The sequence below is a fragment of the Chelonus insularis genome, unplaced genomic scaffold (genome assembly GCF_013357705.1).
Source record: "Chelonus insularis isolate UGA/USDA-ARS -01 unplaced genomic scaffold, ASM1335770v1 contig_139_pilon, whole genome shotgun sequence".
NCBI classification, from domain to species: domain Eukaryota; kingdom Metazoa; phylum Arthropoda; class Insecta; order Hymenoptera; family Braconidae; genus Chelonus; species Chelonus insularis.
The window spans coordinates 1,329,729-1,353,331 of NW_023276379.1; the positions used below are offsets into that span (position 1 = coordinate 1,329,729).

The 23,603-nt window shown below is 30.6% G+C and overlaps 5 protein-coding genes and 1 long non-coding RNA gene across 8 annotated transcripts; 3 read left to right on the forward strand and 3 right to left on the reverse strand.

The window, feature by feature from the left end:
- Positions 1–1,855: 1,855 nt before the first annotated feature.
- LOC118074732 (protein glass-like) lies at positions 1,856–5,339 on the reverse strand. 2 transcript variants are annotated; one of them, XM_035096177.1, is made up of 7 exons: positions 4,912–5,339; positions 4,416–4,641; positions 3,977–4,310; positions 3,335–3,610; positions 2,872–3,201; positions 2,474–2,641; positions 1,856–2,317 (listed from the first exon to the last, which is right to left on the reverse strand). In XM_035096177.1, exons 2-7 carry the CDS (start codon positions 4,480–4,482, stop codon positions 2,152–2,154), a joined length of 1,341 nt encoding a protein of 446 aa, XP_034952068.1. In that variant the 5' UTR covers positions 4,483–4,641; positions 4,912–5,339; the 3' UTR covers positions 1,856–2,151. The 2 variants fall into 2 exon arrangements, with proteins under 2 accessions (XP_034952068.1, XP_034952067.1); XM_035096176.1 differs by having other exon boundaries at positions 4,416–4,706.
- Positions 5,340–8,073: 2,734 nt separating this feature from the next.
- ABCD (ATP binding cassette subfamily D) lies at positions 8,074–12,459 on the reverse strand. The gene is made up of 7 exons (XM_035096170.1): positions 11,519–12,459; positions 11,214–11,452; positions 10,547–10,924; positions 9,653–9,747; positions 9,282–9,566; positions 8,543–9,208; positions 8,074–8,468 (listed from the first exon to the last, which is right to left on the reverse strand). Exons 1-7 carry the CDS (start codon positions 12,055–12,057, stop codon positions 8,415–8,417), a joined length of 2,256 nt encoding a protein of 751 aa, XP_034952061.1. The 5' UTR covers positions 12,058–12,459; the 3' UTR covers positions 8,074–8,414.
- Positions 11,289–15,003, forward strand: LOC118074736 (uncharacterized). Its single transcript, XR_004691230.1, has 3 exons — positions 11,289–11,400; positions 12,175–12,304; positions 14,310–15,003. It is a non-coding gene; the product is annotated as an uncharacterized lncRNA (long non-coding RNA).
- LOC118074727 (osmotic avoidance abnormal protein 3-like) lies at positions 14,618–20,256 on the reverse strand. Of its 2 annotated transcripts, XM_035096168.1 has the most exons (6): positions 20,008–20,256; positions 19,700–19,880; positions 19,165–19,236; positions 16,368–17,870; positions 15,877–16,267; positions 14,618–14,970 (listed from the first exon to the last, which is right to left on the reverse strand). In XM_035096168.1, the coding sequence occupies exons 3-6, from the start codon at positions 19,234–19,236 to the stop codon at positions 14,654–14,656; spliced, it is 2,283 nt and encodes a 760-aa protein (XP_034952059.1). In that variant the 5' UTR covers positions 19,700–19,880; positions 20,008–20,256; the 3' UTR covers positions 14,618–14,653. The 2 variants fall into 2 exon arrangements, with proteins under 2 accessions (XP_034952059.1, XP_034952060.1); XM_035096169.1 differs by lacking the exons at positions 19,700–19,880; positions 20,008–20,256 and adding an exon at positions 19,375–19,411.
- Positions 20,253–21,520, forward strand: Coa7 (Cytochrome c oxidase assembly factor 7). The gene is made up of 3 exons (XM_035096180.1): positions 20,253–20,510; positions 20,586–20,720; positions 20,985–21,520. Exons 1-3 carry the CDS (start codon positions 20,411–20,413, stop codon positions 21,446–21,448), a joined length of 699 nt encoding a protein of 232 aa, XP_034952071.1. The 5' UTR covers positions 20,253–20,410; the 3' UTR covers positions 21,449–21,520.
- A 511-nt stretch (positions 21,521–22,031) lies between these two features.
- LOC118074735 (GILT-like protein 1) lies at positions 22,032–23,336 on the forward strand. The gene is made up of 4 exons (XM_035096181.1): positions 22,032–22,229; positions 22,337–22,495; positions 22,570–22,764; positions 22,993–23,336. The coding sequence occupies exons 1-4, from the start codon at positions 22,167–22,169 to the stop codon at positions 23,248–23,250; spliced, it is 675 nt and encodes a 224-aa protein (XP_034952072.1). The 5' UTR covers positions 22,032–22,166; the 3' UTR covers positions 23,251–23,336.
- The last annotated feature ends 267 nt before the right edge of the window (positions 23,337–23,603 follow it).

Sequence of the window (23,603 nt, forward strand, 5' to 3'; positions counted from 1 at the left end):
TATTTCATAAAATACTTATAAATTGGAAAAAATGTTGAAATTTAATCGTTAAATTGATGAAAAAAAATTCCAAATGAATTGGGTAAAATTACAAAATGCAATAGGAATAAAATCTGATTAAATATAAACAAATGATGATACATTACATATTACACGTACATGTACACAGAGAGTTATACATTTCTATATAGCTGCATACATTTTAATTAAAGAAAAGGAAAAAATTTACGATTGCTGCTGAATTCGATGGTCTGTAATTTATTATTAAATAGAAAAAATTCGAGATCGGGTAATTTTATTTACCGTCGATGAAATTAGTCATCTGAAAGATTATTTATTGAGCATTGTATATCAATCGTTATTTATAAAAAATTAATTCAAAAATTTCCATTAAATTTGTTAAAATTAACAACAGGCCAACCTTTCTCAGCACTCTCGTATCAGATACGTAACCTTAGAGAACCTTATACATAATTTTTCTTTTTTTTTGTCAAGAATATTATTACTTACGGATACATCATTATGCGTATGCATATATATATATTAGAGACAGAGTGGTATATATATATGAATATATATATATAAATATTAAAGTAAAGAATGAGTGGATAAGAATGCATGTGTGAAAATATGGATGATTAAAAAAAAGTTCTAAGCTGTGAGAGTAAATGATGATAATGTTCTCATAGATTTAATTTTTTGAAGAGAAGCAAATTAATGTGGAGACGATGACGATGATATTGAAGTAATTGTAAAACCTCTCCTATAATTTACTACTAAACATCCAATATATCACAAGAGGCCTCCTTCCTCCTCTTCTTTAAAAAAATGAAACTCTAGTGTTTTCCAAACTTCAGAATGAGTACGAAAGGTTACGAATGAAAACAAAAATCCTAAAATATATTCAGTTTCATTTTATCCCATTTTTTTTTTAAGTTTGATATCAACACTTTATTCGATATGCATGTATATAATGTATGTGAAAAGTTAAGCATGTTTTATATACATGTACACCTATTCTTCTCGATGAATGTGGCGTGAAAAAATTTCTTCAGTGAAAGGGAAAATTTGAGTAAAGAACAAAGAAAAATAAAAAAACTAAGAAATTGAAGAACTCAACAAAATAAAATAAAAAGCAGAACAATTAGAAAAATTATGGTGATCTGAAGATAAAAAAAGATATGATAAAAAAAAAAACAAACTGAGGAAAATATTTAAAAAAATTAACGAGACGATAAAATATGATGAAATCGTGGTGCAAACCGCAACATTAATATTAATTATAATTAATAATAATATCTATTATAATAAATACAATATTTGTACAATAATCAACGGTGCTGTGGTGATCAATGTTGCGGGCTTCTGGAACCATTCTTTTCATTTTCATAATAATTCATTCTCCTTTTTCACCTTTTATACAAAACAATTCGTATGATTTTTTTTGTTATTAATTAAATTCGGTAAATGAATAACTCTTATATTTTCTTTGAATTACTCTCATTTGAGATGACAATTGTATACATAATTAAACTTCAATAATTTTAATTTCGAAAAAATTATTTTTATCAAGAATTACTCTATAACAATGTTTTCAATCAAAATGAATATTTTTATTTTTCTTATCAATTGTTCATTTACCGATATTTTTATCCTGTCATTATCATAACAATTTTTTTCATTAGGCATTAATTAATTTACTCTTTTTTTAATTTTTCATTAATTAAAACATTCCTCAATCAATTAAATATCTGCATAATAATATTCATAATATAAATAATTATAAATTAATATTTTAAATACTACAACAATATTATTTTTTTTTTTTTTTCAGATAAAAAAAAATTATTTTATTTAACTAAATTATGATTATGTCAATTTTGTATTTTTGGCACCGACTGATCGATGAAGAAAAAGGCTCAACAAGCGATGTTTTATTTTCATTTGTTATTCATTTATAATTAATTTTACTTTAAGAATTAATTTAATTTCATTCTCTTCGTTGAAAGGTAAATAGTTTAATAATTAAACCTAGAATTTTCGTTGTAAACTCGATCCAAGTCGGATAAATGGAACCCGACTACAGAAATGTAGTGGAAGTGGTGGTGATAAAGATGTAGTTATGCTATTAATTGACCAATCCTTAGAATGTCACGTCAAAGAACCACCATGAACCCTCATGTGCCTGTTGAGATTACCACTCTGACTAAAACGGAGTAAGCATAACTTGCACTGGTATGGTTTCTCTCCAGAGTGAATTCGTAAATGTTTTGTCAAAGTTGAACTATCGGAAAAGGCTTTCTTACAGAATCGACATCTAAAAATAGATTAATTATTCATTCAATTTTCGTTGCTAATTTTTCAATAACCCAATTTTGTAATGAACAATTTTTTATTCACTTTTGTATTGAATAAAGTAACAAGAATTGAAATTTTTAATTCATAATTTAGTTAATAAATAATTAATAGATACCGATAAGGACGTTCTCCAGAGTGAGTTCTCATGTGCGTCGTAACTGAACTACTCTGAGAAAATCTTCTGTCACAAACTGGACATCTAAATGGCTTTTCTCCGGAGTGTGTTCTTGCATGAGCAGTTAAATTTGCTGCTTGACTAAATGCTTTCGAGCAAGCATGACATCTGTAATTTTATTCAAAATAAGTATTATAAATATAATAAATAAAATGAAAGTTTCTTATTAAACAGTGTTTTTAATCATTTAAAGTCATCAAATTCCAAAATCCTTTTACTCCATTTCTTCCAGTCAAATTAGTGATATTAATAATTGAAGTAATAGTCAACTGAAATATATCTTTAATAATGTGCAGATAGATTAAAATAAAATTATAAAACATTTAATTTTTTAGTACCTAAAAGGCTTCTCGCCTGAATGAGTCCTTAAATGCGTCTTTAAAGTGCTCGGTCTTGCATAAGTTTTACCACAGATTCTGCACAGGTTTGGTCTGCCATTGTCTTCTTGAATAACATTAGATGGAGTGGATTCAGTGGAAATGCAGAGCGCATGATCACTCGAGGATTGTAGTCGTGCTTGGGGGTGAGAATGAGGGGTGTGTGTTCCAATAATGCTATTGGCTGGAGCTTGATTTACCCTTGTTTGTGGTTCTGGTACAGGGTTGTATTGAGGGGCGGGACTGAGAAGAGGTTCCACGCCCCACGCGGATGCATAGCTCTGCTCATATCTGGTAATCAATCAAGGAATATTAAATACTTTCAATAATTCAATTACCATTAACATAAATAAATCTATCATTGAAGGCTAAAAAACCTGCGTAATTTATAATCATAAATATTTCATTTTTTACTTTTACTTACCCTGGATGCATATTCATATTCATCGTCATGTTCATGGATACATTGACAGACATGGCAGGTCCACTGGTGTAGTGGCTTGGTGTAACCGGCGTTGGAGCTAAATTTTGTCCATAGTCTTGAGCATAATGATGGTTTGTTGTTGGAGAATTGTAGTATCCTCCAGTAGGGCTTCCTGGATGTACTACTGCATGTTTTAGAGACAAAAGGACATCGGCTACACCTTCTCCATTTGGATTTGTTGTTCTTGGAACACATTCTGATCTGGTGCAGCCCCAGCTTATTTGAAATGTAGATAAAACAAATTAATACTTGTCGTTAATGACTGAAAATAATAAATGGTAAGAATACTGATCAATTGATCCAATAAAATATTATAAATTCATGAGGTAACGTATAGGAACAACATTGGGTCATCAAATTATTTTTACTCCAAAATTAAATATTCTATTTATTACTCAAAACAGTAAACGAAGTATTCAAATAGTAAAATTTTTATTTCAATAACAAACAAATACACATGGTAATTCATTAAATCTTCAATTGTTCCTATATTTATAAGATAAAAATTGTACTGTATTGAATGATAAATTTCTTCGATTTAATATTTGCTTAGCAGAATGCAGAAAAATAATGAAAACTTACTTATATGTTGCTGAACATGGACTAAACAGTCCTGGAGGCAATGGATCCAGGTCAAGAGGTGGAAGAGGAAAGCCAGCCATGTCGTCAACCCAAAAGCTTGCTCCGAATTCTCCTACAACTTGAGCTTGGCCAGAATTCTGAATATGATGAGTCTGATCGTTGATATCGTCACCAGGAGTTTGAAGCTCTTGCAAGCTACCTAGCGCGATTGCAGCCACAGTCGCGTCTTCATTTTGGTGGTGATTTTCAGCTAAAGCTTCTTCACCACCAAGGACACTTAAGGTATTGGTAGAGCAAAGACTAGGAATGCTAGCTTCGATGCTACCAACTGATCCTACTCCAAAGAACAAAATTTAATAAAATTTTTTAGACTTTGAGTCATTTTAAAATCTTCAAGTAATTTTTAGTGATTTAAGAAATGGAATCTTTATCTGTTTACCTGCACTAAGGGTATAACTAGGCTCTGTAGAGCTGTTGGCTGAATGATGGCTCTGCAGAAACTCCATCTCGATAAATTTCTGGGCCGTTTATTACCCCGGAAACACCTCTTGACCCCTCGACCACCTTCTCTTGTACCAAGCTTTTCTGAGTCTCCCTTCCGCTGATGCGGATGCTGCGTGGTCCAACCCCTCGGCGTCGTCCTGGCAACGCCGCGTCAAATCTCGCTGTTCCAAGGGTTGTGTAATTTTAACTTTTAAATAAATTTCATTCTTACATATCTCCATCCCCTCTTAACAAAAAAATATTGTATAAATATTCCAATCAACAAATATTCATAATTATGTGATCAAAAGCAATGATGATTTCGTTTGGAGTAACTGATAGGAATTTTTTTTTTCATCAAAGGTTTCTCTTATAACCGCGAGATCTTTTCGGTTTAAAACCCATGCGTTTTCCACGTGTCCTTGGATATAATTGAAAATAGCAAAAATTACCTGGACTTTTTCAGAGATCATAATTATCCTAAGAGTCACATCTTGAATTGGAGCACTCACTGATAATATTAAATTACACTCAAGTAACAAACTAATGAATTTATTCACTTTATCCTAGATTGATTCTTCCAATGTCCACTTCACTTTTTGATTTCTCACCAAACATCTTCAACAACATCACCAATTAATTCCAAATTAATCAACATTATCTATTATTAGGCTGATGAATTTAATTAAGTACCACCACTTGGAGTCTCTTTCGCACCCCTTGACGAACTGACAAGTTTAACTTGACTACCTATCGTCCAGTCATTACCCCACTACTACTCTCCATCGTCTCCCGCTTCTCCAATGACGCTTCTTCTTTCTTTGTCTTTCACACAAACACATCAGTGACAAATTTTTTTATTTTTTATTTTCTATAGTCTCTCTTCTTCCGCAGGGTCATGCCGAGGATATAACACGCGTCGCAGCTCGCCCTCGAGGACATGGGATATTAATCGTTCATTCAATGATCAACGATCCCAGGGAGATCCATAGGGATAACATTACGACACCCAGCTATCTTGGTGGTCCTGCCTCATCGAGGTCCTGTCAACCATCAGGATCATTCGCTTGTAATGCCTTCCCTTTACCATTAAACTTTCTCCAATTATTACCAACAAATAGTCAACATCATCAACAAATTTGGTTCAAATCAAGAATAAGACTTGCCGTCACTTTATCATTCTTTAAACGACTTTTTTCTAGAGCAATTACTACGTTAATGAGAAGTCACTTTGAATTAGAGTATTTTAGTTGACTAAGTGTAATATAAAGAGACTCTATACAGGTCTTGGATGAAATAAAACAAAAAGAAAAGATGAAAAGCTAAAAAAAAATGATGCTGAAATAAAAAAATAAAAACATTTAATAATGATGATATAAATAGCTAAATGTTAGATAGCATTTTCATCCATCTAAGTTGACAAGGATGGTGTTGAAAAGGACATGTGGATATAAGATTATTATGAGCCGGACACCTGACTGTAGTTCCGATATGAAACAGCTAGGAGACAGGAAGAGGAAGTCGACCACATCAGGCATGAATTTCAGGATCAAGTTGACTAAATGAGATATTGGCCAATAGAACCATTGACGCGACATCATTGAACTCATTTCGTGCCTTACCTGTATATAAATACATGTATACACATCATACATTTACATTATATACATATTATGGTCATATAGATCTTACAGCCCAACGGATAGCTCCCACGATCAAGTATTGGCTTACACTTTCAGTCGATTGGATCTACGGTATTTACGCGAAGCTCCAGACATATAACATTCACCATTTTCTCTTCAACATCATTTTTCTCTTTACTTTAGAAGCTGATTCCACTGCATTTCAAGGTAACATTCTTCATTTAATATAAAATCAACGCCTTTATTATTCAAAATAATTTATATCATCAATTAGATTACCTTAGTCTTTGATAGTTTTGATGATCTTATTTTAGTCATGATTGAATATTTCTTGATTATACTTCAAAGTTATTCTTAAAACAAACTTTAATAGAAACAATTTAATCCTCTGTTGAAGGGTAATACCACCAAGTAACTATATTACAATGTTTGATTACCGGGGTGATTATTTGACCGAGATGCTGAGGGTTGATGAGATGTGTTTCATTTTATAGTTTAGCAACACCTGTGTTTGCTTACACCTGAAATCAAAAGGGATGGTGATTGATATTGATCTGAACATAAAAGGCTACTGGTGGGTGGACTAGGCCAGATAATTGTTCATAGCAGACTTAGGTAAATGAAAAAATGATTCAATGAATGATTGGTTGGGAAAATTGGATGACAGTGGTGGTATTGTATTTGCCACTGAAGATCCCACTAAGTGATTGCGTTCCGGATAATCCAGCCACGTGATAAACGTTGCCGAATCGCGAATAAAAGGAAAGTAATTATATTTGCGGGAGCATCTGATCATCCCTCGTAGAAAAAGAGACATCCTTCATTTCTGTTTGACTCGATTACTGATGTTTGATAGATAATGTTTAAGCGTTAAACGACTGACACGATGATGAAGATCAATCCCCAATGAATTTACACTAGTAATTGTAATGAAAAGATTGGTTAAGATTAGTTTGCTATGGATAAAGTATAGTTTTTGATGGGTAGATTCGTTGATCCGTAACCAGACAGAATGGTCGAACGATGGTTGAGCCGGCTTGGCACGCGCCCCATGTAATTCAATCGGCTATTTTTACTAAGAACATCAAGACACATTGCAACTTAGACTAAATAATCCTATAGAGAGATATATTTTATTTATTTAGTCCTCTGAATTCTTGAGCAGATGTTTTATTAAGCTTCAAGAAATAAAATTTCTTCCACCCTTTCTTTCTCCACTTTAAGATGAAATCCGATCTCCTTGAACTAATTATCTTTGTTTTTTTGTTAATGTTTAAAATGAGTGTTTATTTTATTTTTAAAAACTTCTTCTCACTCTTTAGAGTTGTGAGGAATTCAATAAAATGGGAGGATAAAAGTGCGTATGAAGATAAGTAAAAAAAGTAGAAGGGTAAAATAAATTGAGAATTGCATGAGTTTCAAAGTTCGACGAAGAGCGATACACAACCCCCAAGATGGCTGCTTTCTGCTGCTGCTAGTATCGACGTTTGGTATTTAGAGGGTTTCCCGGAGGTAAGCTCATCGGAAATTGCGGGTCTTCCTTCCCCTAGAGTAGCCCCTCTCGGCCCTCTTGGCCTTTGAAAACAAAGAAATTCATGTAATTAAATTTTTTTTTGAAACTCAAACCAATATTCCAAATAAATCTACCACTTATATACCTACTAAACTCCATTCGTCATTTCTATTTGTCTATTGTAACTATTTTTAATTTTTTCTTTCGAGTTTTCGGTGTCAAACTTTAAAATTTAAAAGAAATAAAACTTTCAAATTCATTTATAAGTTTGGGATAATTATTCAATATTTAATCAATATAAAATTTTAATTAAACTGATTATTATTAAATTATTTGTCATGGAATTATAAATTTTTATTTATTGTTTTTTTTTTTGATTCATTAATTATAATTTAACAGTTGGAATGATAAAAAATTAATTTATCCAGAAAAAACATTACGTAAATAAGTAAATGAGATATGATTTAAATATTTTTCCATTATATATTTGTAACAATTTATAAATTTACATTTTTCTACAATAATAAATTCGTTAACTTGACACAATTTTCGATTCTACAATACTGTCCAGATTCAAGTATCCACATTCAATTTGTTTTCTTTAAACAAATTGAATATCAATTCATCAATATCGATATAGTTTCAATAATATAAAAATATATAATATAACATTTTCCCCTATAAACATAATGTAAAATTAAAATTTTTCGTAAGAATAATAGTTAACAATAAATATTCACGATATATATGTTATTTTTTCGATTATTAAATCACTTTCTAATCACATTTTCTGTTTAATTCAACTGATTCCGTTGTACTGCTGAGTATCTTCACCAACTAGTTCTCGAATTTCCTAAAGTTTTTGAAAGAAATCATTTTTTTAAGGTTCTAAATTAGTTACAACACTTAATACAGGTATTAGCTTACCTGTAACTTATGATTATGAGCTTCTTGTTCTTTCCTAACATTGCCATTCATTGGTTTCAGAAGAGAGTTATCGTTGTGATCAAGTAAACCAAAGGTCCATCCTCCCTCTCCATCAAAACGAAGTACATATCGGTGGTATTTGGATAATGACGAGATCCGGTGAGTTATTGTCAATAATGTAATTCCTTTTTGTTTCGCCGTTTCATACATAGATCCTTCTACTTCTAAACTTACAGCACTTGTACATTCATCTAATAGAGCGTAATGAGGTGCATGATAAAATAATCGAGACATTGCAAGTCTTTGTTTTTCTCCACCAGATAAAGTTGAATCCCAATCTCCCATTGCGTCTAAACCTCCTGTCTCTCGTTCTGCTAAAGAACGCAAGTCTACAAGGTCTAGAAGAGCTAAAAGTTGCTCATCAGTACAGTCAGCACTTTGGCTATCAGCTGGATATGTTATTTGTTCCCTCAAACATCCCACAGTCATGTAAGGTTTTTGGGGAATATAAAACATAGCTGGTCTGCCTGTTTTCTTAGACCAAGCATCTGAAGGTCTTGTAAGAATACCTCCATAAACTGGCCAGAGACCGGAAATTACTCTAAATAAAGAACTTTTTCCACAGCCATTAGGTCCAGTTATTAATAAATGATCTCCTGGTTTTATCTGTTAAAAAATATAAGAGTAATTAACGTTAAAAACTTTTTTAAAATTATATTTCTGGTGATTAGTTACTTACTTGAAGAGTTAAACTGGTAACAATTACTTCACAATTAGGAGTAACAATAGGAACATCATTAAGAGCAATGCTTCCATCAAGACTTTCGCGTACGATACCTTTGATGACTGGTACACCATCTTCGAATTCAAGTATTCTTTCAGGAGACGGTGTGATACTACCGTTAGCTCCACGAGTTTGTTGACTTGTTACTACTGTTCTTTGATATTTACAAAGTGCAGCGTCCTTGAACACATCAAACATTTCACTTACTCTATTGACATATCCTGCAAGTGCGACTAATTCCTGTTAAAAAATAAAACAATAGAATTATTAAAATATTATTTGCATCTGTAGTCAAATTTATATAATAGAATTTGAATATATTTAACCTTGTATGATGACATAAGTCGTTCAACAGCATCAGCACCAGAAACTAGAAGATTCTTTGATGTAGTTATATATCGTGTTCGTTCACTTACAGCACCTATGAATAGAATTATAATGTATGATTAAATGAACTAATAGTGCTTAATTTGAATTGACTGATTAATTTTTCATTGTTCGTATTTTCCGATCTTAACAACTTTTTAATTAGTTTGTACTATTAAAAATCAACGGAAATAATCGATAATTTAATTATTTAGTTATTCATTGAAAAATTATATTCATATTTATTTATGATGAAAATAATAGAGACCAATCATTGACATTGTGAATAAATATTCTAACTACCTTTTTTGCAAAAATTTATTTTCTTCTTGTTATATAATTAGTCAATAAAATTTATTATGCTAATTTTTAGAATTAAAAAACTAGAAACATTTCATGAAATAAATATTACCCCTATGTGATAACATTTGTTGAATGATAGAAAAGATTTACTGGATTTGAAGGTCATAAATGATGTGACAACTATTAGATAATATTAAATATATGAATGAATAATTAGTCATGAATAGTAATTAATTATAATATTTAAAAAATTTAATAAATATATGATAAACATTTCTCAAATGAGTAAATTATTCTTGAATAATTTTAATTAAATCGTTAAAATCTTTGTTACTAAATAAAAAAAAGTGATAATAATTCCTCAATATTTATTCACAAATTAATTATTAATATGCACTAAAACGATATTAGCAATTTTTTGTGGGAATGATGACTTCAAGTCCAATTAATGATACTTTTCCACAATACTTTTCAAGTGATTTTAATATAATAATTATTATAATTATAATAATGAATGAATTTTTAATATTTTGACGTTCTGATTGACATACCATCACTATCTCCGCTTATACTACTTGAGGATGCCTTGGAATTGGAGTAGAGTAAAGGCATTGCAATCATCAGTAATCCGGTTCCAGACCACACATACTTCATTAGAAATTGTTCCAGCATAATGTACCAAAGTTTAAGAGCGAGAACTTTACGTAAATGGACAACCAATGATCTGTATGCTGTATTCAAGTATCGGTGCTCAGTATTGTGACCACCATAAAATGCTATTTCTTCGGCGTGCGCACTAATTCGAGCGTGCGCTTCACGTAGTCTTCCTCGGCGTGAGGCTTCCTCTGTTACAAGTTGGCCAAATCTTGGAGATGCTAAACGAAGTACCTGACCAGTAATAGCAACGACTGCAGCCGCTAACATTGGACCTACATAAATAAACCAGTTATTATTTAGTGAAGTAAATTTTCTATTTTTTATGAAAATAATTAAATTTATATTTTTATTATTGTAACGATTTTTATTTAAAACGATCAGATAAACAAGTTGTCAATCAAGAAAAACCTAATCAATTATTGCATGTATAAGATTGGAAAAAAAACACGTTGAAAGTTATGATAAAAAATTCTCAATGATGAATTTGCGAATTTCATAGATTAACAAAAAATACTTTAATTATTCATTATCAGTTAATTATGAATGAATTGATTATTTTACCTGGAATTGTTTTTGAACCCATTTTCGATGAAAAAGATATAAGTGTAATACCAACTAAGGAACAATCTAAAAGAGGTTTCGTCAGATGTGAATAAAGATGAGCAACAGAGCTTGCTAATTCTGATAAATCATCCGTCAGTCTTTGTTCTGCTCCTCCTAACCGATTGTCTAAAGCTGATACTCTATAGTAAGTTTGTTGACTCAAGTACATTTTATAAGCATACCGAACAAGTCTTTCTCTGTAACAAAGAAATGGATATTTTATTTCAAAGTTAAATATTATATTATACTTAAGTTTATCTTACCTGAAGGCAAGTGCCAATCTTCCTTCCAAGTATCTGATAGCAGAATTAACAAAGGTAGCGGGAAATGCAATAGCAAACCATCTGGCTAGATATAGTAGAAATTGTTTAACATCTTTAAGAACAATTCTCTTGACAATTTGGCCTTCAAGTGTAGCAACGTAAACAGATAAAAATGTTCTTGCAAGTAACGTTATTGTAGCACAATATAATAATCCTGCTTCTTTAGATCTCCATCCAGGTATCATAATTCTCAATAATTGAATAAGTTGTTTTGCAAATTTCTGATCTAATCCAACTTGATTGGGTTTGTTTTGTTTGAACGAATTTGAGTTCCATTGTTTATTATTATTTACTATTTCTACACTTGTGTCATTTTTCAAATTTTTTTCTATCCGCTGTTTAACTTTAATAATACGTGGGTATGTGAGTTTGATTATATATAAAGTTGTGACAACACCGACAACTCCACGGGCTAGAGTTTCGCGATGTATACCACATGTAGCTGACGTTTTGTCTAAAAGTCTTGAGAACACCGACATACTTGCAATTATTCCTAATAATCATCTGGAGAAACAATTGATTATTGTTGATAAGTACTCAGAAAATGATTAAAACGATGAAAATAATAAATAAAATTTTTTTGTAATGGCTTGTAGTACTTCATGCTGTAAAAGTCAGACGCGTGATTATTTCACGTCCGGTGTATGAACGACACGCACGAATTGACGACCAGCTGGCAACTGTACTGGTATCGCTTCTCTGCTTCCCTCTTCTCTCTTTCTACAAGTAAGTCATTCTCCTCTTACTCCGCTTACCTCTCACTCAATCTACTATACTATTCCTACGCGATTCAACGATACGATCCAACACTTACATCCTCCCGATTTGCGCTCCATTCTCTTTACTTGACAAATAAAATGTGATGGCTTGCTTCTGACTGATGCCAACTGGACTTGGACCCAAGTATCATCTTTATTTGCCCTCGTCCTCGCCCTCTCTGCTTTTTTCAAATATTTATATCGATCTTATTAACAGATCATGATCCGTCATGATAACATACACTCACTCTATAATACACAAGTAAGTGTTTATATCAAAATTCAATATAACCCCTCAATGCAACGGTTTATCAAGCATTACACTATTGATGAAAATTATCAGCTCACAAATTTTTAAAATATTTCCAGAGAAAGTTTACTAGCTTTGTTGCAAAATTTTTTTATTTATCAATAAGTAATTACGATTTTTAACTTAATTATTATACTCTAAATTAAATTGTAATTATAATCAAAAAAGGTAAAGTAATTTGATATTTCAAAATATACTTAAAGACAATATTATGTGATTTTCAGAGATTTGTTGAAGATAATTTGAATATGTATTTTCTTTCAAAATGCATTCATGATGAGAAAAACTTTTTTGATTAATATTTAATATATTCCATAATTTTTCTTCAATGTTAATGTCGATTAATTTATTATTTTCCTGTTGTAGATTTTTTATCAGCTTAAATTAAAAAACTGATAATATGAGGAATTTCTACATTATTATTTTTAATATTTTATACAAATTTATAGTATGAATTATTTACACTGACTAAAGCAAATTTTTTCTTTCCCTTTTAATTATTATTATTTTTTATTTTAGACAAAAACTAGAACTAGTTACGTTTAATTCTAGGTTCAAACTAGTACATCTTGTAAAAACGAAAGTAACAATAAAAGGTCCAAGTTTTTTTTATTATAATAGTTCTCTTAACTTTCGATTTAAAGGCAATAATGAATGTAGGGAAAGTAGTGGTCTCCTTTCGGCAATGCACTTCTCTCAAACGTTTCGCATTTTGTACCAAGTCACAAGTGAGAAAGTAAAAGTCGTTTTAGTAAAAAGACCAAATACTTATACCTAATATATAAAAAACATTTAGTTACAAGTAAAATTTATCTTTCTATTGATTAATAATTAAAATACTTTTTTTCTGATATACAATTTACTAAAAATATTTTATTATTAGTATTTTTTATAAAATTTAATATAAATTAAAATCATTCAATTATATAATTTAATCAAAGTTGAGTAGTAAATCAATCTGTCTTTAAATAATATGAGAAATTTGATTAATTAAGTTACACTGATCGCTATAAAATACGATAGAATTGAAAGTAAATACTTTTATAATAATATATATATATATACATATATATTAACTGTAATAATTTATAAATAGGTGTCTTATTGTCAGTGATCCAATGTCAATGTCAAAACAATAAAAGTAAGGTTTACTGATTAATGGTATACTGTGATGGGTTCTCAGAATGCCACAATCTATGTTCATATGCGAATACAAGAAAACTTGTATTTATACTTTTATATGTGTAATGCGGTTTATCGTTTTCTCGAATAATCATGCAGCCATGAACGAGCATAAGACATCAGGAAGTCAGTCGTCATAGAAGCACGCAACTTCTTTCAATCGCGGAATTAAGAAACAAATTATTGCACTTTTTATGCATTTTTTCTTACGAACTTATTAAAAACATTTTTTCCACATTTCTCATTTTATTTAGGATTTTTATTCGCATAATTACAATTATTATAATATTATTTACACGCTTTCTTTAACATTATTATCTTTGTTGCTTCAATTAATTCACTCTGTACAATTATTAAAAAATCAATACTCAATAATGATTTTCAACTGATCTCATTCTCTTAAATTTAACAAACAAAATATATATTTTTATTATATTCTATAATATATTGTTTAATATAGTTTTGACAATTTCTCTTTCAGAAGTTATTTACAAGAAACACGACTGAATAACAATTAGAAGATGGCCATTAGCACTTTTTATGTTAATTATTCTACAACAGACGATAGTAAATTTGATAGTTTTTTACGTAAAAAAAGTGAAGAGCATAAAGGTTTTGCACTTGGTGGCCTTTTGCTTACATCAACAGAGTTGTTAACTGTTAATTAATAAGTATTAAATAATCATAAATTCTTTTATGCGTATAATAATAACAATTGACTCTGCAATACACTCTCTGTTTTATTATCAAATTGTTATGCCAAATCAATATTGCAAAGATCATTAAGAGAGAGAAGAATTAAGATCCAATAAATTTTTCTCCTTGTCAAGAAGGCGTACGAGATTCAGGAGAACCAAGTGGATATGAGGGCAATGCTTCTAAAATTCGTGGAGGAGGGATTTTTTTAACAGAACTCAGAGAAGTAGAATTAAGAGGAGAATGAAGTGGTTTTGTGGCGTCCGGCGTCGTCCAAGCATTGAAAGCTCCAACTGGTCTGCCAGAATTTAACGATTTTAGAGGTATTTTTGTTGAGAGCTCACTAATTGTTGGAGCACTTCCTTGCAAATTAAGTGAGTTTAATTGCTGATATCCACTTGAAGAGTCATCAGAGCCTCCAGATTTACTCAATCGGCCATTTGTTTCTAAATCAAAAAAATATATTTTTATTAATATAATTAATGGTTATTAATAATGAGCAACTGTAAAGATTTTTTAAATTGTTTCAGAACAAAGCCTTGTCATGTTCGTAATATAAAATTAGAATAATTTAAAAAATAAATTAATAAAAAATGATGTAAGTACATGAGTAAATTTAAATTATATACTTAGATTTGCAACGTAATAATTTCAAGAAATGGTATAAAAAAATGTATCTTATGACTGCATTAATAAGATCGTAAAACTTGAACCATCACTTCTATACTTGGATACAGAATATTTATTTGCAGTAAAAATTATCAAAATATCATCCATTTCCTTTATGAAAATTCTCCGTCATAATTAATGACAATCTATTTATGTAATATGCTCGACAAAAAACCTTTTATTCTATTATTAAAAAGTCGAATTATGAATTAGGAAACAACTTAAATGCCATAGATCGACACTCACTCGAATATATTATGGTAATCTTGAACTGAATATTTAAAAAAATTTGAATGAATCAAAAAAATTAGCACATCATAAAAAAAAATAAAAATAAGTTCATTAGTAAAGAAGAAATAATCTAAAACTTTTAATAGTTATTTCATTAATCAGTAATGTGCATAAATGTCGTATTCCCAAAAAAAGCGAATGTACACTCTTCATTATTTTATGACTCATTCAAATTATTGCGATAGTCTACTGCTGCAAAAAATATTACTTAACCGCGATTACGGGGTTAAATAGCTACGGTCGATGAAACAATCATTAATATAAATTTCATTGAGAAATAAATATTATTTAATTAATAACCATCACTGATACTGAAATACGATTAAATGTTAATTATTTCGTACTCATAACACATTGGAAAAAATGATAATTAACTCTAATAATGAACTTACCAAAAGTTTTAGCTTCACGAGCACGAGCAAGTAATTGATCAATTCTATTTCTGCGAAAGTAAGTACCAGCAATATCATATAACTGGGAGCTCTTGGCCTCATTTGCACGAGAATCATCATCACTGCTCCGATCATCATTGTTATTATTATGATCAGGTTTAAGCCTTAAATTATCTCGATTTATTGGCGGAGCTGGTGGAAGGGGTATACGAGATGAAAAATCAGGTAATCTCCATCGATTTAATTCATCACACCAAGTGGCTGCAGATCGAATGGATGTAAGGTCACGGAATGGGCATCCAGGACGTAGATAGGGAACCATTGCTTCACATATCTGCGTCGCCAAGAGCTCACGGCGAAGAAGTTCTCGACGTTCCGCATCCCAGGATGCCTACGAATCAAGGATAACGGTAAAACTTTTAATGCTTTTGTATTGTACATGCTAGTTTAATTCACGTAACGGTTTACTTTCTTAAGTAGAGAATCTTTACCTGAAGATCTAGGGCCTCTGCTTCCAGTTGCTTTGTGCGCTTTGCCATTCTTTTAAGAGCATCTTCAGTTGTTTTTAATTGTCCATAAACTTCAAAAGCACTTTCACTACCATCCTGTGCACTAGCTTCAAGGGCAGCCGCTAAAATTTGCAATCTTCTTCTTCTTCTTTCTCTTCTTCTTTTCAATTCTGTATTCCCTTGAGCTTCACCACCAATAGTCAGTCTTTCTAATCGTCGCATAACTTCTCTTTGTGCCGCTTCGCGTTTTTTCCTTCTTCTTTCGTCAACTTCTCGCGTCATTGACGTCCAAACTAAATTTTTATCCGAAGGCTCATTAATTTCTCGGTTATTTTCATAACGATTTCTTAAGCATTCCAGTTCTTCTCGTAATTTTTGCGAAGACAAATTAGTCTCCTCACACTCTCTCTTTAATTTTTCTACTTGAGAAGACCTTTCTCCATCCTCTCGCTCTTCATCCTCCTCTATGTCGTCATCAGTCTTCGGCGAACTCTCCAAAAGCTTACGTAAACGTTGCAATTCAAGCTGATATTGTCGTAAAAGTGCATCTTTCGGATCTTCATTTACGATAGGTTTATTCTTTATACATCGTGCACGAGCTGCATATCGTAAAGTACTCAAAGTTTCTTCAGCATCCACATCACAAGGACTTATGCAAGCAATCATCAAAGTCCTTGCGTTACCACCTAAACTATCACGTAATAATCGAGTAAGTTTACTATCTCTGTAAGGCACATGTCTTCCATTACCAGCAGCTAAGGCACTGATAACATTTCCTAATGCTGATAAACTTAAATTAATACTAGCTGCTTCCTTCAGTCTTTCACCAGTGGCTCCAGTTCGAGCTTGTCTTTCTGAGCCCGCTAAATCTACTAAATGTAAACGCCCTCTTCTTACAGCACCTCCTTGTTGAGAAGTCCCTTCATTCATAGCTAAAGCTTCAAGGGATATTGTAAGAACCGCATGACTTCTTGAACTTGATGCATTCATTTTGGTAAAAGCTGCTACTCTTCTTTTATCTCCTTGTTTTACTAATGATGAACACTCAACAGCATCTTTTACGGTAACTTCTCTTAACCCTGCTACGTAAGTACCTCGAACTGGATCTTCTTTAAGCTGAAGAGATCCATCATCATCTTGTAAAAGGTCTCTTATACGTTCATTGTAGATTTCTAGATAACTTAAAAGAGCCAAATAACGTGTATCTGAGCTAGCTGTTGATGTAGCTTCAAAAATATGCTCCAATGTTCTTTCAATGAATCCATGCATCGTATGGGATTTTCCACACCCTGTTTGACCATAAGCAAATACTGTTCCATTATATCCTTCAAGAACTGCTTCAACCACCACGGATCCAACATCATCGTAGACTTTTTCTGTGGAACATGTTGATCCAAAAGCTGCATCAAATTGATAGACTTTACCGGTATTTCCATCTCCTTCTAACGTACAGCTTTTTGAATGTGGATCGATGGTGACAACACTCTAAAAATAATAGTGAATAAGGTAAATATAATATTTACTATGTTATTACTATCTTAGAATAATAGATGTGGATTTTATATGACGATTAATATCATAGTTTTTTCAATCGTAATTATTTCTCAGAATTCAACAATCTACATATAAAAACTCTTTACTCGTGATTGATAAAAATATTACTACTATTATTATGTGCCATTCTGAAATTAATTGTATACATTATTTTATTACTATGTGTGCGGTAAAACATTAGTATGTAACATTTTATTTAAATTTTATGCAGTTTCTTCTAGTCCATACTAATCTTGTTTTATCAATGTTTTTTAATTACCTTTCGATAGATTAAATATACATAGATAATTTTATAGCCAATAAATATTTATTCATTACTTTATGAAAATATTTTTTAGAAATTTCTAGAAAATATTATTGCATACTAGTTAAAATATAATAAACATATATAACTACTACAACTATAAACTATAAATATAGTCAGCATTTGGAAAATTACATTTTTGATCTTATCAAAATAAAAGTGACCAAATGGGTAGTCAATTTATTTATTGATTTTCTATACATTTTCTATGTTATTTATTCATAAGACAGATAGTTATGATAATTATCTTTGTGACAATCGATTGAGTTTATTTGTGTGTATGACTGCGGATTCTTCTTTACGTCATATAAAAAATTACTTTAATTAATATTTCCTCTATTTAATACTGGATGCATATGAATTTGAACTTTCTCTAGAGTATGTTTGCAATCAATTGTCATACATGCGTGACCCTGAATAAATTCGCAAACAATAATAATAAATCATCAATAGATGCTAAAATTATGATGGTTTTTTTTTTTGATAGTCATCAAATCTGATCAAACTAGTGAATTGCAAAGTTTAGTAAATAAATTGTGCGCTACTGTAAACAGAGGAACAGAAACGTTAATGTTCATAGATAAAAGTGCAACGTTGCTCATACATAAGCGTGTTTTGATTGTTAGGTCGCTAGGTTACACTCGCTCGATAAAATAATGACGATTTTCTATATAATTGCTTAATAAATTAAATTATGTTGGACTAGACAATTTAACTAAATTAATGTAATTAAACTTATTTATGAAAGCCTAGTTTTCGACAATTAGATCTGTTTCTTTGATTACTTAATCATCAATTTTGTTTTCTCATCAGAATGATTTATTAATTAAATATGGTCTAAACTCTTGAATTTCTCATAATTAATTTAATAAATCATATTTAGTATTATATATAGTGTTTATTTTATTTCAATGCTCTCACCTGACATCCTTCTGCTAATTCTTTCTGAGATATTGGCCTGCATCTTACAGCAACTTTTACCGATTCACTCATCTAAAACATGAAGGAAAATATTTATTTTATCTATTTCAACAATGTAAATAATTTCATCTGACACTTGTCTTTTTTTTTAGCATGTTTATGGATAAATAAATTATTCATTTAATAATTGATTTATGAAAAAATATTTACATTCACAATACTTGTTATTAATGAATGTAATGATTGCCTGTTGGACTATCAACAAAATAATGTTTAATAAATTGAATAAAAGAGAATAACGCTTAGGCAAATGAATTGTTTATTACAATTTAATCATAGACATGGAATAATAGGGGAAAAAGCTACTCTTCACAATGTCATTTTGACCTTGAGGTAGCTGGAGACATTGAAATGTTTATAGTTATGACTATAATGTCTATAAGTATTTATATACTATATACCAAAGCGTCAAAAAGAGCTAAAGGAGTATAAATTTATAAAACTATTATAAGGCAAATCCTAATGTCGCACTCACGCTATTTTATCGCTGTGAAGATAACGAGGGTAGATAGAACGCCGACCGCGTGACCGAGTGTCCCTCTGGAGTTTGACCTAGTACAGCTAGCCATACATCACCATTTCGTCTTTTTTGAGGTAAACTACTTGAAACTTTCTATCAGTCTGTAAGTATTTTTTGAAGTCAGTAAACTATTATCCTGAAAAAATAATGAATAAATTATTCGAGCATGTTAAAGTTAATTGAAATTTACTTGTTGATCATCAATCATGATATCAAAATACATGATTAAAAAAATTGTTTATAACTAGCATTCACATTCTTACCTTTAACCGTGATGCTTCTCTAGTTTCTCGTTGCATTGTATGGAAAAATGTGTCCCACTTGCAGGTTATTGCGAAAAAATTCCCAGGATCAATTATCGTCGTTTACATCAGCGTTCCCACACGAAAGTAGAACACAAACATTATGTTGACTATGCTTCCTTTGAACTACCCTTGTTGAACAATTCCTACCCCTTGTTGAATACCTGCGCGCGGTTTTATTAGCTTCTAACGCATGCGTTCATCAGAATCTCATAGCTCCAAAACATGTAGTGGACTTACAGCTGGTAAAGTAAATGTGATGCAATCAAAATGTGGTTGAATCATGTGTGAGCATACGCGTGATCCAAAAAAGTAGAAAAATATATTTATTGTAAATTAATTTGGAAAGTAAATTGTGACAGTTATGGCATATAATTTCAAAAATCCTGAAGATGTTGAAGCGTATCTTAAAAATATTTACCTCGAGTACAGATTCAGTTGTGAAGGCGAAAAAGATCCAAAAGGTAGGTTATGTTTATCCATTATTTTTGGAAACGATTCTTAGTGAATAATGATTTATATAATCAATGTATTTTTAGCCTGTCATCTATTAGGTGAATATGAAGATGCTATAAAAACAGACCGTGAAAAATCAGTAAATATTTTCAAAGAAAATTGTGACGAAAGAAATTGGGCGCCAAGTTGCTTGAAGTATGCCGGAATGCGAGCTCATGGTAAGTAAACACTTTGCTTTTCCTACAGCTAATCAATCATTATCGACAGAGTTGAATTGTTTTTTAATCGTTAGATAACACAAAAATATAAAAATTTATGCTAATATAAAAGAGATTTAACTTTCTCTTATTTTTTAATTTTCTAATGATTCACCATTTTCATTAACATAAAATTTCTGTAACAATCAACGAGATGTTTTTTTTTGTGCAATTCATTTATAACTCAATTATTTATAATTACATTATTATATTTTTAATTAATAGGAGCAGGTTCAGAGAAAGATTTAACTACTGCATATAATTACATGAAGAAAACTTGCGACTTGGGAAATGGTACAGGTTGTGTACGAGGAGGAATAATACTGTTGATGAAAGAATTTAAATTAATGACTGATAGAGCAGAACAAATTAAACTTGGGATGGAAATGATATCTAAAGCATGCTATAAGCATGATGTAGAAGAAGGATGTTTTCAATTGGCAAGCATTTATCTAGGAGGATTAAAGCAAAATGTACAACCAAACTTTGAAGAAGCTCATAAATTATTTTTAAAAAGTTGCGAGCAAAAGAATCCCTATGCATGTGCTAATTTATCACGTATGTATTTATTGGGTGATGGTATTCCAAAAAATGAAGTCCTAAGTGAGGCATTTAAACGCAAAGCAGAAGTTCTTATGCGTGAAATGAAAGAATATAGCAAACAAGTAGAATTTGGAGTAACCAATTAGCTGTTGATATTGATAGTGAATAGGTAATTTAATTCTTCTTTATAATAAAAACATGTTTTCGGCTGACTAAAATATTGAAATAATTTATAATTTTTTAGTGATGTTTTTTTATTAATCTTGTATATAAATATATATGTTATTAAATATGACCAAAAAGGTGGCATTATTTATCTAGCTTTTTTTACTCATCTAAGTCTATTTTTGTAAAAAACTTCTTCTCTAAAAATAGCATCACAACACTCGATTGGGCATATATCTAATTTGATGCTTTGATAAATTCTATCGAACACATTGATTCTTCAAATCTGATAATAATATTTATTTTTCTAAAGTGTAGTTATTATCTAAATCGATTGACTACCGTAAAAATTTGGTAAAGTGCTTATTATTTAGTAAATATTTAAAAACAAGTCCAAAGTGTACATTTAAACGAAAACCGGTCTCATGGGATTAATTATCAGTATAATAGATTTGTATACTGACAATGTTAGCAAACCTTGGTAAACCAATGCCCAAAGCAACTTGTTTTGCCCCACTCTTTCTGAATCCCACCACATTTTTATATTACCTCTCTCCTCCTGCAATCAACAACTCAGGAGAGATCTGCCCAGGTATTTAATACAGGAGAGAGTGTTGAAGTCAACTTTTGTACACCGTACACTGCTTTGAAAGCACTAGTTTCCAATCAGCTAGACAAGTCATCTACAATAACATAATTATGGGTTCATCAACAGTCCTTGGCACATTTGTGGGTTTTATATTTATTTTTTCTTATAATGCTGTAAGTATAAAATTAAATATTATCAAATTTCATTATTTATTAATAATATGGAAATTAAATAAATCATATAGTATATTTATTAACACAAATTGTTTATGTTTCTTTAGGTGAATGCTTGTAAGGCTTCATCATGCATTGGCGTTACTCTGTATTATGAATCTTTATGCGGAGACAGCATGAATTTTGTAAAGAGACAATTATTACCAAATTATGATAGTCTGAAGGATCACTTAGACATCACTTTCATTCCTTATGGCAAAGCCTCGGTAATATTAATATTAAATAGATATTCTAATATTATAAATAATCCAATTTTAATTAAATCTATTGTATAAATCAGCACCAAGTTGATGAAACTGGTAAATGGAGTTTCGCATGCCAACACGGACCTGATGAATGTGAAGGAAACAAAGCCCAAGCCTGTGGACTTTATGCCATTGACAAGGTAGAAAGTTCAGAAGACCGAGCACATCTTTCTGTTAAGTTCGTTGGTTGCGCCATGGCTCATGAGAATCTAGGAGAGCCCATAGAACAGGTATATAAATATTTATATTTGTTTCTTTCTCGTACCTTTTATCAATAGATAATTTTTTTTTTTTTATTTTTAACGGATAATTATTTAAATTTAACATTTTTTCTCGTCATCGTAAATAATCATATCTAATGCTATAATGCTTCTATGAATAATTTGAAGTTAAATGATGCTAATGATGATGATAGTGACGTAATTATTATTTATAACTGAAAATGATTGTATTTACAGTGTGCTACGACTGCAGGATTGAGCAGCAAAGCAAAGGAGATGCTTAAAGAATGCGCAACATCACAGTTTGGTGATGATCTCTTCGCTGCTCACGGCGACAGAACACATAATTTAACCCCATCATTGTCATTTGTTCCTACAATAGTGATTAATGAACAATATTCTTCTAAAAATCAACAAGCTGCATTGAGTAATTTTAAAGGCCTTATTTGCGGTCTTTTACCTCAGGAAAATAAACCTTCATCTTGCGGTAATTAATTAGTAAATAAGATTTTATATTTCTTTTTCATTTGTTAAATTTATGATATATACACTTTTATGTACAAAAATAAAGGTTTTTATGATTAAAGTAAGTTGTTAAAAATAGCTTACTAGTACAATTTATAAATGTTAGGCTTCGTTGCTTATTTAATTGATAATTTTTTTTATAAATTTTATTTGAGATCATATAATATCGAAAAATTATTTTAGATTATAGATAAATTCTTTCAATCTCAGTTACAATTTATCAATTGTTTCTTGAGCTTTTTATTGTAATATGAATTTAATATTCTCAATTGCTTATCAATTAATTCTTAAAGATAATGTATACCTAAATTTCTTATATTCGG